Source organism: Equus quagga, chromosome 19 (assembly GCF_021613505.1).
Source record: "Equus quagga isolate Etosha38 chromosome 19, UCLA_HA_Equagga_1.0, whole genome shotgun sequence".
In the NCBI taxonomy this organism is placed as follows: Eukaryota; Metazoa; Chordata; class Mammalia; order Perissodactyla; family Equidae; genus Equus; species Equus quagga.
Window position 1 is genome coordinate 30,455,555 of NC_060285.1, and position 13,885 is coordinate 30,469,439.

General features: G+C 36.7%; 1 protein-coding gene across 3 annotated transcripts in view; it reads left to right on the forward strand.

Annotated features, from left to right (window-relative positions):
• Positions 1-13,676, forward strand: part of ATP2B1 (ATPase plasma membrane Ca2+ transporting 1) — a 122,633-nt gene extending 108,957 nt beyond the window's left edge. For 2 of the 3 annotated variants that reach the window (XM_046646238.1, XM_046646237.1), the window contains exons 20-22: positions 1,828-2,010; positions 2,398-2,484; positions 10,431-13,676. In XM_046646238.1, the coding sequence (XP_046502194.1) occupies positions 1,828-2,010; positions 2,398-2,484; positions 10,431-10,742 (582 nt within the window). In that variant the 3' untranslated portion in view covers positions 10,743-13,676. The remainder of the gene's footprint in view (positions 1-1,827; positions 2,011-2,397; positions 2,485-10,430) is intronic. The other variant, XM_046646239.1, reaches the window with a different exon arrangement.
• The last annotated feature ends 209 nt before the right edge of the window (positions 13,677-13,885 follow it).

The following is a 13,885-nucleotide window of genomic DNA, read 5'->3' on the forward strand; positions in this document are numbered from 1 at the left end:
GGTCAAGAAAGGGCATTCAGGAGTAATGTTTTTTTAAAAAGTAATATTTGTTCTAATATGTCACTTGCTGTTTTGATTATGCCTATACGATAAGACACTATTTTGATTTCTTACGTAGTTTTTTAATGTGTTTTTTAGAGATGATGTATTGATAACTGGTTAGGATGCTAATATTGATACTTTTTGCTCTATGACCTATTTTTGCCTTTTCAAAATATGTTTATGAAAATATTAAAAATACTATATACTTTAGACTTCTTACCCTTTTTTATGTAGTTTAATAAAAATGTAGCATAGGAAAAATCTTCAGTTTCAGTTCACGTGGAGAATGTTTCCATAAAAATAGTGGTATGTGGAATAATGAGCCACAGAATGACATTTTATATTATTGGGATGGAATTGCTTTAACAGTGTATATATAAAATACAATGCCTGTAAAATGAGAGTTACTTCATCTTACTGTAGGCAGCTGACTTGCAAATGTTACGTCATTATTTTTTAAAAGATAAGTAGTAATGGTGTGTGCATTCTTCGTTTTACGTCCATTACTATTACTGTAAAACTAACTGATGGAGAAGCTGTACTAACATTTTCGTAGATGAAAGTTTACATGTTATGCTGTCTAACTGGAGTGAGCTAATTTATTGCCATTCTACACGTCTGTCAACCCAAACATCCAGGGTTTACTTACACTTAATGCAGTCTTCAGGCACCTTTTATCTCACCTTTTTCTTAATTGTGCTTCTAGGTTCTGATGTTTCTCTTCTTACTCATTTTGAAGACCTCTTTAACTGAGATCTTCTTTTAAGTAGGGTGTCCATACTTGGTCCACCTTTTTTTTTTTTTTGATTACTATTCTGGTTATTTCATAATGTTCCCTCAACAAGACAGAACCCACAACCTTGCCAAAAGAATCTGGCTAATTTCAGGAGGAAATTGAGTACAGCAGACGTACCCAACAGGCATCAGTTACTATCTCTGGTGGACGTCGTCTGTTGATGTTAAGCGTGTCGTGGGAGAAAGAGCACTGATTTTGGTGGTCAGGAGACCTCAGGTCTCAGTCACTCCGTGAACAAGTCACTTCTCATGTCTCTGAGTCTGTTCCACCTCTGTAAAATGAAGTAGTTGGACTAGACATTCTCTAGGCAGTTCTGGTTCCGACTGTGCTCTTTCCCCTGACAAGCCTGACTTCCTTAAGGAGTGACTGCTCACACTTAGAGGTTGATCCGTATTTATTGGTGCTTTTTGTATCCTTTATGTTTTCTGGGGCATCTCTTCCTGTTGGGTGTCATTATTAATCAGTGTTAATTCAATTTTAAGTAGTTGCATTTTATAAAAAGTGAATACATTTAATAAACAACAAGCTATTTTCAATTTAACCTTGAAGATTTTTTGAATTTTGGTATGTTTTTCTCATTGAACTGTTACAGCACTAATGAAATGTAAGCTTATTTTATCAATAAGATCACCTGCCATTTTTATTTTATTTGAAACAGATACAACTAATATGAGTTTAAGTAAATATATATATCAAAGCATGGTTGTATAATTTACTGTCTTGAATGTCCTCAATAAAATATGAAAAATGTAATCAGGTTATTTCCATTCAGGAGAACTTTTTACCCTTCCAGACTTAAATCTTTTGTGTAGCTCAGAGAAGAATATTTGTGTTCTGAGGAAAAAAGCCTCTGATGGACAGGATCTCATTGCCTCGTTGGTAAAGATAGTTGGCTGTGCTTGCAACTCTTCGTACCCTTCGTGTTAAAGTTGATCTGTTTAATTGTGCCTGATAGCATTTATTTCTAAGTTCTTTCCCCTGTGTTGTAGCTTATTTCAACTATTCCAACTAGCCGTTTAAAATTCCTAAAAGAAGCTGGTCATGGAACACAGAAGGAAGAAATCCCTGAGGAGGAGTTGGCAGAGGACGTGGAAGAGATCGATCACGCTGAAAGGGAGTTGCGGCGTGGCCAGATCTTGTGGTTTAGAGGTCTGAACAGAATCCAGACGCAGGTATGGGCCTGGTGGAGAGGTAGGAGAGGTGCCGGGAGCGGGAGCCGAGGGCTTTTGGACCTGGGGAGGAGGTTTGAATGTGCTCCTGAAATTCCTTTCCAGCCTTCCCAACCCACAAAACTTATTCTTTTGAAAAATAATACTGATGCCTGGAATGAGTGGAAGTTTTAACAGATCATGAAAGAATGTGTCTATATGCCCCTAAGCTCCTTTTTTCCTAGCTTTTTTTCCCCCCCTTCATCTCAAAATGCTACTCTTGCCTGTTTATCTGCTCTGTAAAAAGTGCCTTTTTCTTTACTTTTTATATGTTGATAGATGGAATGGTCCTTTCTCTTGTTCTCTCTCTCTCTTGCTGAGCAAGCTGTCACAATCTCTGATTCCTTGCAGATGGATGTAGTGAATGCTTTCCAGAGTGGAAGTTCCATTCAGGGGGCTCTAAGGCGGCAACCCTCCATCGCCAGCCAGCATCATGATGTAACAAATATTTCTACCCCTACACATGTAGTGTTTTCCTCTTCTACTGCTTCTACTACTGTGGGGTGTGAGTGTGTGTTCCTAAGTGCATGAAATTAACATTTCCTACTTCACACACCTAACGTTTCTCATTTTCTCCTTAATGTTTAAATTCATTGTTCAGGCTTTTCATAAAGCTTTCTTTTCGTAAAGTGGATTGAGACCTCAAAGTGTTGTCGTTGTTGTTGTTTTATTTCTTAGAGGGCTAGATAACAGGCGGAGCAATTGCAACCAAAGATTAGATATGAAGTCTGTGGGCTTGTCTCTGTGCTAACTGGGATGGTTAATAGGGGGAATAAAATTGTAGCTTAGACTTTGTGAAACGACTATAAATTTTTGAGTATATGCCTTTAAACATGTTCCTCCTGCATGGTTCCCAGAAGCATGTGATTTGAAACTGATCTAACAGAACCAAGAAATTGTGTTTTTAAAGCTGCAAAGGAATTTAGCATTTTGACTTTTATCTCATTCAGTTTGGAAAGTCAGTCAGTGCCCCAAAGGGAAGTTCTCAGCGTAGAGCCTGTTGCTCGGCCTTCTTAGCCTGGACTTGGTGGTTTTGCTTTGGATTTCTTTTTTTCTTTTTTTTTTGAGCGGAGGTCCCTGTATAAGCTTTAAAGTTCTGTGGTATCCGTGGGGTGTTTTTGTTTGTTTGTATAATCAACTTAATATAAAATTGCATCTTAGATAAGAAATATTCTGTTGTCTTAAGTTTTCCACAGCAGTAGAGAAAGGGTACTATTGAGTCATTATTGGGCTATCACATGTCATAATTTCCATTAATTGACTAGAATAACAAATTTTCTTTCAGGTTTTTAGTAAATGGCAAACTCCCTAAAAGCCTTATAACCCATATCATCCTTAGTGCGAATTAGGGTCTTGATTTCATGGTGAATTCTCAGTATATTGGAGGCACTAAAGATATAAACCCAGCCACCTCTCACCCCTACTCCCGAAATCAGCTGAAATACCTAAGTTAATCTTTATTTGGGTAGAGATCTGTCTTTTCTGTTTGGTCTTCAGCCAGGTGAGGAAAAGAGAAACCTTGGGAAGCTGGAGAGAGGAGGAATCGAGGGAGAAAGCAGTGCTGTTTGGAGGACGGTCTGCTCAGGGCCTGTTTGCTGTTGCTTAAGTGATTTTCCTATGGTATTTTTGAACGGTGTTTTAAAACAGGCAGAACAGGAACTGGCCCCATTTTACAGGTGTGAAAACTGACTTGGAGTTGAAATGACTCATCCATGGCTAATAAGCAGAGGCAGCACGATGTAGAGAAAGGGCAGACAGTTGCTCTAAGGACAAACTGACCCTGTAATATTAGATAGGATGTTAAGTTTATATACATGGACAGATAGGAATCTTCCTTTTAAAAACTGCCCAGGCACTCCCTGCCTGAATGAGTGGTCAATGTAAGCTGCCTGACTTTGTGCCTGGGACAGCTAACGTCTATTGCATCCTTCCCTCTGTCTGTCTGTGGATTTCACATTGTTCCTGGCTCTCAGTGGCTTGTTATGCCTTATCCCTTCTTCTTCTTCTGTTAGGGTTTCTTTAGTTGTGTTCCATAAACACTTAGGGAAGGCCTACCATATGCCAGGCTATGCTAGAACCTCCAGACCACGTAATCTAGTAAGGGAAACAAGTAGTTGGGAATTTCTACACAATAGTGAAAGATAGAATATTATAACAAGGTCCTTAACCCACCCTGAGAAGTCAGGAAAAATCACCTGCAGGAAATGACTCCTGAGCTGACCCTTGATGGAATTCACTAGTTGAGGAAAGTGAGACTTAGTGACATAGTTTGATACTAAATGTAACAAAATATAAGGTGTCCGTGAGGCTAGAATGGAAGGTAAGTGTCTGTTTATATCCTATAAGAAAGATCCAAAAATAAGACTTTATCCTGAAAGACTCTCTCCCCTCAAAATTTTAAATTTGAAGATTTTAAACTGACAGACAATTTGAAAGATTAATACATGAATACCCTTCACCTGCATTTAGCACTCCTTAATATTTTATGACATCTGCTTTATCTATCTATATATTAATATGTACTTTTTTTCTGAGCCATTTGAAACTAAGCGGGGCAGTTATTGTAACATTTCATCTCTAAATGCTTCAGCATGTACCTCCTAAGAAGGAGAAGTCCCCTGTACAATCATACTATATTATCACATCCAAGAAATTTAACATTGATACCATTTTATCCAATATACAGTCCATCTTCAGATTTCTCCAGCTGCCCCCAAAATTTCCTTTATAGCTTTTTTGATCCAGAATCTAAGAAAGGATCCTCAACAGTGTGTGTTATGACCCTTTAGTCTCCTTTAACCTGGAACCATTTTCTCCACCTTTATTTTTCATGACATTGACTTTTTGAAGAATCTGGGCCACTTGTCTTATAAAGTGCCCTAACTTCTGGATTTATCTGATTGATTCCTCATGTGTAGCTTCATGTTAAACTTTTTAGACAGATTTATCTCATGGGTGTGTATTATATCTGTTTTTATTTTAGCAAAATTTTAAATAATGGACTTTTTTCATTTGGAGAGTGTCACATGACCTTAGGTCTGCTATATTTCTCTGTATAATTGTATTCCAGGCTTTATGTTAAACATCCAATCAATCACAAACTGTGTTTTGAGACATAGCCACCCACACCTGCCCAGGCTCTTTTCTGGTACGCAACTGTATATGAAAACTGAGAGTTGCTGGGCCCATGAGGCCAGGGGAATGGAGGTGTATTTCAGAGAGCAGCTAGGGAAGGTTTGCAGCTGTTACTTCATCAGGGTTTGAGGTGTTTACTTCTTTATTCTATATTCTCTGTTCTGGGAGCATAAGGAGATATCGAGGGCTCATGGCACATCTTCTCCATGAGATTATCATTATACACTAATAGTTGCCATAATTATATTGCCGTTACCTTGAATTTCTTTCAGCCTTGCTGGTGAAACATTGTCTTAGGTGGTGCAGAACATCAGCCAGTATATAGAATTAATTAGTAGTGTTAATATGTTTCATGAAAGGTTTCATTTCCTCTGCGTTCCTGCCCTAATATAGAAGAGTCTTAGAAATATCTGTGGAGGTCAGACTTCTGTGACTCTTATTCGGAGTCTTTGCTTTGCTAAATGGAAGAAATAGTAATCCATTTCGACTTCGTCTTATACTAAGCTTGAAATGTCTCTGGAGAGATCATCCTTTTTCCCTCATTTATCAGTCAGATCTTTACTCTTAAAGATTTCTAGACAAAGGATTCTATACTTTTTCTTTATTTATAAAGCATATCATTCTACTATCTGTCTTCCCTGTTCGTATGTTCTTGTGCTCAAGCAATAGTTAAGCCTTCCTGGAAAGGAGAAATTGAGAGAAAATTTGGTCTTCTAGATGAAGGGTTGGCAGACTATAGCCTATGGGCCAAATCTGCCTGGTTGCTTGTTTTTGAAAATAAATTTTTATTGGAACACAGCCACGCTTATTGATTTCAGTATTGTCTCTGGTAGTTTTTCCACTACACGGGCAGGGTTGAGTAGTTGCATCAGAGACCGTATGGCTCACAAAACCTTTACTCTTGTCCTTTACAGAAAGTGTTTGCCAACCCCTATTCCAAATAATTAAAACATTATACGTTACGCAGGTGGGTCTTACTTTGAGAAAATTCAGTATGCAAATACCCAACTTTGGAAAACAACCTAGAATTTTCTTTCTTGTTACAAAATATTTTTTGCTTTATCATTGCAATTCCTTAAGTTAGTGCACATAGTAAAAGTAACGATGAATAGAAATTTTAGAAATAGGCAAACTGTTGTTGAAGATAAGGTATATCAGCTAGTGATTAAAAAGTCTCATTTTAGAGCTGTCCTTGCATCCCACGTTCTCGGCAATAATATTGTCATTCTCTTGTGTTATCAAAAGTTAGGTTTGTATTTAGGAAAATGGGTGCTTTAGCAGGATGCATGATCTTGTTTTGATTTGTTACTGAAATTTAATGTATTATTTATCTTGATAATCATTTTCATTTTCTTAAAATTACTTTATGATTATGATCATCACTTTGATTTTTTTGTTTATCATATATCCTTCATGCAGTGTTTTCCTCTGTTGAATAATTTCCTCTTTAACAATTTTTCTGGACATAGGGATTATTGAATTTTTCTTAATTTTAGGAGTTACCATGTTGTGCATAGTAGGTCTCAATAAATATTAAAGGAATTGTTAAAAGACTGGATAAAATAAGGCTTGATTGTGAGGAATGGGTAGTTAGGCTCACTTCTTAAGTCTCTGTTTAAACTGAATTCTTTGTGGTACTAAAATAGTTTCCTACCTAAGTATTGTGTACACAGTTAGGCTTTTTAATTACTCAGAATTGTTACGGTCCTGTGAGAATTTTACATATAAAGGTAAGATATCAGAGCAAGTGTAGGTCAGCTCGATGTCATGCCTTAGATCGAGAGTGCTTTCTTATTTATGTTCTTTGTGAGTAGAAAGTACAACAAATCTGGTTCAGTGATCCGTGGTTAAAATAAACTTTATTGTATGTATCTAATATGAGAACTGTTCTTTGAAAATTGTGTTGCTTTGAAGCATTTCTGAGCTGTCCTTTTCCTGTGCGCATACTAACCCAGCCATCCTGTGGCTGAGTAGTGGAGTCAGCGGAAGGCAGCTTAACCTTAATCTTAGGAAGTATTGTATTCTGGTGACGTGAGCTATAAAGTTAATGTCCACGTATTCTCTTCTTTCATTGACTTCCAAAGAACCGGGAATTGGCACTCCCGAAACCTTGGTTCTAAGACACTTTGGCACTGATTAGGAGTGACTTGATAAGTCAGCCACCATTCCTCTCAGTTGCTCAGTTTCATCATTTGCAAAATGGTTAGAATAAAGTAGCTCCAATATCCTTGCAAGCTCTGATGTTCTCAGATAACTTAAGAAGTTCTTTCAGAAAGAACAAAAATCTTAACCAAAATTGAAAAGTTTTTGTGAAAAGGAATCTAATTTCACCTGCTGCAGATGTGTGTGTGTGTGATTGGGTGTGCACACACGCTTCACCTGCTTACTCTGTACCCTCTGCCCTCCTTGGAGCTTGCTGACTCCCACATCTCTGACTTCAGCGCACGCCTTTCTCCTGAGCTCGGGATGTCTTCACTTGGATGTTCTGCAGCTCCTCAGATTTAGCATCTTCCAAAAATGGATTTATTTCCCCCTTGATTCTTCGCTATCTCCCTCTGTCCAGACTGCTCAAGACAAAACAAGGCAGAAATGCCAGCAACCAAGTCAGATAAGCAACAACTGCAGGGTCATCTTGACCAGTTCACCCCACCCGTCAGGGTTGCTGGCTGACCCTGCAGTTTGTATTCTCCTCTGGGCCTACTGGCCACTGACACCAACAGATTTTTTTTTTAGAGTTTATCTTTTTGCTTCTTTTAACTGTATAGTTTATCATTAGGACACTGGGGATACCTACTAAATGTCCACATACATAAAGTGTGAATTGTGAGGTTTCACAAGAAAAAACAACTAAATGAATGATTATAATGGTATATTTAGCAGGCATTGTTTACACACCACATGTAAAACATTTTACGTCTTAGTAAAGGCAGAACAAGAGTAAGAAAAGAAACTGAAAATGTATTTGCTGCTAATAGTGTCACATGAAGGCACTAAAGTACAAACACGTGAGTAGAATAGAATTATGCAGTAGCATACGATAAAGCAGCACAACACAGAGAGTGGAAGCTTGCTGCCCAAAGGGTGGATTATGGTCCAGTAGCTTCCACATCACCTGGGAGCTTGTTAGAAGTGCAGGATCCCAGACCCCTACTGAATCAGAATCTGCATTTTAACAAGATCCCCAGCTGTTTCGTGTGCACATTAAAGTTTGAGAAGCCCTGACATTGACACTTGTGAGCTAACCATGTTCTAAGCCTGTGCTTGTACTAATTCAATCTCCCATAATAATCCCCTAAGTAGGCATCATTGTTATTTCCCATTTTATAGTTGAGGAAATCTGTTTGTCTGGGTTCCTCATCTATTCAGTGGCAGAGCTGGAATTCACACCCAGACATTTTACCTCTGTCTTCCTTGCTCAGCTGTGCTGTACACTCTCTCTCTCTATAAAGGGCTAAGTGAACAAGGAGGAAAGCTGCCCACAGACAGGGCTTGGTAAATCAGGGAAGACCACTTTGGGGAGAGATGAGGTTTTAATCAGAACTAGACAGATGTTGTTACAAATGGCAGGATTCCCTTCTTTTTAAGGCTGAATAGTATCCCATTGTATGTATATATCACATTTTCTTTATCCATTTGTCCATTGATGGACACTTAGGTTGTTTCCATATCTTAGCTATTGTGAATAATAGGAGTGCAGGTATCTTTTCAAGATCCTGATTTCAAGTCCTTTGGATAAATTCCCAGAAGTGGGAGTCTGAAATAGTTAAACTTATGGAAGCAAAGAGTAGAATGGTGGTTACCAGGGGCAGGGGATAGGGGAATGGGGAGATGTTAGTCAAGGGTTACGGAGTTTCAGTTATACAAGATAAGTTCTGGAGATCTAATGCACATCCTGGCAGCTAGAGGTAGCAATACTGTCCTGTATACCTGAAATTTGCTAATTGGGTAGAATCCTAACTGTGGTGATGGCCATGTTAATTAGCTTGATTGTAGTGATTATTTCATACTGTACGTGTATATCAAATCATCAACTTGTACACTTTAAATATATACGGTTAAAAAAGAAGGCATAAGCTGTTACATTTTTTAACAATACATTCAAATATCCTTTTGAAAAAAATGTATAAATGTTTTATGAAGTGATTTTGGTGACTACATCTTTTTTTTTTGGAATGTCAATGTCAGTTACTTCTCTTAATGTTATGAGTAAATGATGTCTCATTACAAAACAGGACTCATTAGAACCAAAACAAAAGCAAACACTGTATCTGAATTGATATGTTACAGCAGATGCTCAACTATTTGCATTTTGTCCCCCTTTTTTTGGAAAGTCTGTATGACACTGGGTTAATGAGACCTAACGTCGGGGTGTGTATTTTTGTTAATTGCCCCTTAACCTCTTTTCCTCCATATGGCTGACTTCTGAGAAGGAAGGGGAATCATTGGGCTGTATGTTTAGGGGCAAAAATACTGGAAAACTTTGTGTCTTCTCCTTGGGAAATTTTTCACAGAAGAATCTCAGAGGCATATTTTTGTTTTTCTTTTAAATCTTTTCTTTCCAGTGAACTGTAGTATATAAATTGATTTAAGTTTTAATCTGTTATAGAGAAAAACACTAACACTTTATAGACAAATGGCATATACTCAAATATTTATAGCTGTTTAATGGCATTTTATAGATATTTATTTGGGTTTTGTCTTTATTTTTATTTTTTAATTAAGGGAGTAGTGGGGTAGATGTGAGTTCATTGTGGCATTCAGCTTCTATTTGCTTGGCTTTTTCATAGTCGGTGACACCCTAATTCCTAGCATGATAAACAGTAACCCTCTGTGCTTGACTTTGTTTAACTTACTTGAATTGTTTTCAAAAACTACATTTTTTTAATTTAAAAAAATCAGCTACAGCTTGTGTATGGTTAAGTTTTTGTTTTGTTTGTTTTTTGTTTGATTTTATTAGTGGAAAAAATCCTATAAAATGGCTATTAAATTTTGAGCCAGTGAAAATGAGATTTTCTTAATATTACTTTGAATTCTCTACCTCTTAATTCTTAGAGTATGTGGTTTTGTTGTTCTGTAGTGTCCTACTAAAATATTCATTTTTTTTACAGTGTATTGCAAGTTCCACTGCATTACATGCAAATATGATTCACTCATACCTAGCTGTTTGTGGATTCAGACTCATAAATGCACCATTTTTAAGTTAACCCAGTAGTGTACTGACATCCTTCTGTGTTTTCTGATATTTACAGATTCGAGTGGTGAATGCATTTCGTAGTTCTTTATATGAAGGGTTAGAAAAACCGGAATCAAGAAGTTCGATTCACAACTTTATGACACATCCTGAGTTTAGGATAGAAGATTCAGAGCCTCACATCCCCCTTATCGATGACACTGATGCTGAAGATGATGCTCCTACAAAACGTAACTCCAGTCCTCCACCCTCCCCCAACAAAAATAACAATGCTGTTGACAGCGGGATTCACCTTACCATAGAAATGAACAAGTCTGCTACCTCTTCATCCCCAGGAAGCCCACTACATAGTTTGGAAACATCACTCTGATTGTAAGCTGAATGTTAACACACTAGCTGCATTGTAAAGAAACAAATTGAAACTGGGTCTTTTCACACATTGTGACGGACAAGATCGTATTCTTGTCTTTGGACTTCAACAGAAGACACACTTGTACGAATGTAGATTTATTTTTTTAAAAAAAAGCAAAGCTTTCTGCCAGACTGAGGGTGCTTTTTGGGGGGTGGGAGAAATGAACTGACAGATAAACAGTAACTCAGCGTAAGTTGACCTGTGGATCATCAGTGGTACCTAGGAATGGTCCTGAACAGTGTAATGTAGACCTTTAGTTTATCTCCATCCTTGATGGGAGAGAGTTAGGAGGAAAGCCGGGCAAGCAGGCAAAGAGCCCTGGATCATTGAATCGATACTTTAATTTCTGCTGTTGGCTGTTAATAATTTGGATTATTTATGTTTATAAATGATACAGATCTGTTTACAAGGTTTGTAGATACTTTTTTTGTTCCTGTTCATAGATGGGAAGCTTCCTTATAACTGATGCAGAGAAAAATTAGTCCTTCAAATACTGCTGTATTTTCAGGAAAAAAAAGGGGGGGGGTGTTTCTATTGAAACTGTACTAAATTTTTGCCTACAATTTACCTTGTTAAATATTGTAGATAAATTGCTAATACTAATAGCCAAATAGATAACACTAATGCTTTGTTTAAAAAAACAAAAAAAACAAAACAAAACAAAAAAACATGAGCAGTGGTGTTCTAATGAAGTTATGGCATCTGTCCTAATTAGTTTCTTAAATACATTTACTACTTAATGGTTTTGAAAGAACTGTTTAATTTTTAAAATTTTTGAAAACTTGCTAATAACCTTTGTTCAGAATTTAGTAGATTGTTTAATGCGGGACATCAACTACATAATGAAAGATGCTTGAAATGCTTTTGTTATTTCAGGCAAATCAAATTAAATCAAACTATCAAACTACAAGAGAACCTTAGTCCTTTTTGTTTTTGTCTAAACATGTTAGTTCAGTGATGTCTTGGTGAACTGTGAGTGAACTGTATTGATTTTTCTAATAAATCCTTAGGAACCTTCATACAGCATGAGGGCTGTTGGCATTTTGAAAAAGGTTAATAAGTAGAAGCATTCATGTTTTCCTTTTGTTTTTGAAACTTGTTTGTAAACATAAATAAATATGCCCTTTTATTGAATAAATACATGGCACTGTTTTTTTAAAAAGAAATTTCAGCTTCCTTCCTCAATTCTGCATATATGGTACATCAGTCTGTTCCCTTTAACCGTAATTGGAATAAATTTCAAGATGGTAACAGCCCCATGAAGTGCCGCTGTAATTCCTTGGTGGTAATCTAATAGAACCATACCAAGAAAATCACCATCTGACATATTCTGCAGAGAATTTAGTTTGCCTAAAATAGTCTCAGTTTAAAACACAAAAATGACCACCATTGTCTTTGATACATTTATTTTACTTCTTAAGTGGCCAAATAACACATTAGGTAAAATGAGATTATATGAAAAGGTGGAAAAGTTCCTAAAAAAAATATTTAGATATATTAACGGTATGCTCGAATGCCCATCTCTAAGCCAATTGGATTCTTTAAGTCTTTGTTTCTTCCTTTTGTCTATCTCCTCCCCTTTTTTGCCTCTGTCTTTACCTTTTAGGAACTGGCATTGTGTTAGGGCCCAGATTTCACCAGATACACAATCCTCAGGCTGACGTAAAGTTTACGAGGACTACTCTGACATCTGAGAGTGCTGACCCAGCAGGAAACATTTAGTTGATGGTGCTTGATATTTTTGGTGGGTGGGGGAAAACCTTTTTCTCTCCATCAGTCCTTTGCAGTAATCCTCTGCAAGTCTTAGAAATACATTGGCTCTGTCAGCATTTGTAGTTGTACATTTATTCATCAGGTATTTATAGCAAATCATACTGTAAAAAGAGGTAGCATGATATGCTGGAAGGCGTACAAGGCTAGGAGTCAAGACCTGGTTTCTAGTCTTGGTTTTGCCATTAACGTGCTGCATGACCTTGGGAAAATCATTTACCCTAAACAAGGGTGGTGGACTAGACTATCTCGAAGAACCCTTTCAACTCTAAAATTGACCCTATCAACTGGAGAGCCTGCAAGGCATAGGGAATAGAGAAAAGGGAAATGTTTTCAGTTTTCTTTTTTATTTTGGTTATGCTTAAATATGAATGTAATTACCAAAAGATTTAGAAGTGCATGTGCTTTGGAGGATTTGTATTGAGCTTTTACAGTATTCATTTTTCAACTCAAGGCAATGGCTTTTTACACCAACTCTAATCCATAAACGGGTCTTAAGACATCCATGAAGTAGTAGCAAGACATGCTTAGTGTGTATATCTCTCTTTGAGGCACTGTAATTTCTACCAGAAATTTCCAGAGCATTATGTAAGTAGAAAAAAATGCAAGCAAGCTGTTAAAGATCTTGGATCCCATATATAATATGTATAGCAGAAATCAGCATCTGTAATTCAATCACTTTTTCTCTTTTATCCTCTAACCAAAAAATTGTTTAATTTTGCATCCCAAATGTTTTTAATCTTTGTATATTTTTTAAAAATCTTTTTCTCCTCATCATTGCCTTTTTTGTGGTTGTAAATAGACTTACTTGCACTTTGAAGATGAGTTACTCCTTGTCATCTTACAAATATGTGATATGGTAATTTTCATAACAGATGTCAGTTTTGAACCAAGAAATGGTGATTTGTTTATAAGAAAAAAAAACTGGCTTCATTTCTGTGAAATTGCTCTTTGAAAATTTCTTTTTACACGTGTAAGCCAACTGAGATACCGTGATGGTGTTGATTTCTTTCAATGATGCTTACCATCTATTTTAGCCACTGAGCCTTTTATTATTTGTCTATTTGTAAAGTTTATTTGTCTTAACTCATTTAATAAATATACTGTTTATCTGTTTCTGAATGGGGACTGAACTTTTTGAATATTTAAGTTGATCTGAACATCATCTTTTGGAATTACCTTTTTCTGCTTGAAATTTTAAAAATCTGATTCATGAAAATTCTGTAATATACTTGAAATGTTATGGTTGTGTTACAGTGAATCAGTGTTCAAATGTGCAGGATCTTGCCCCTAGAATGAAAGTGGGTATATTTTCCTTACTCCTACCCACT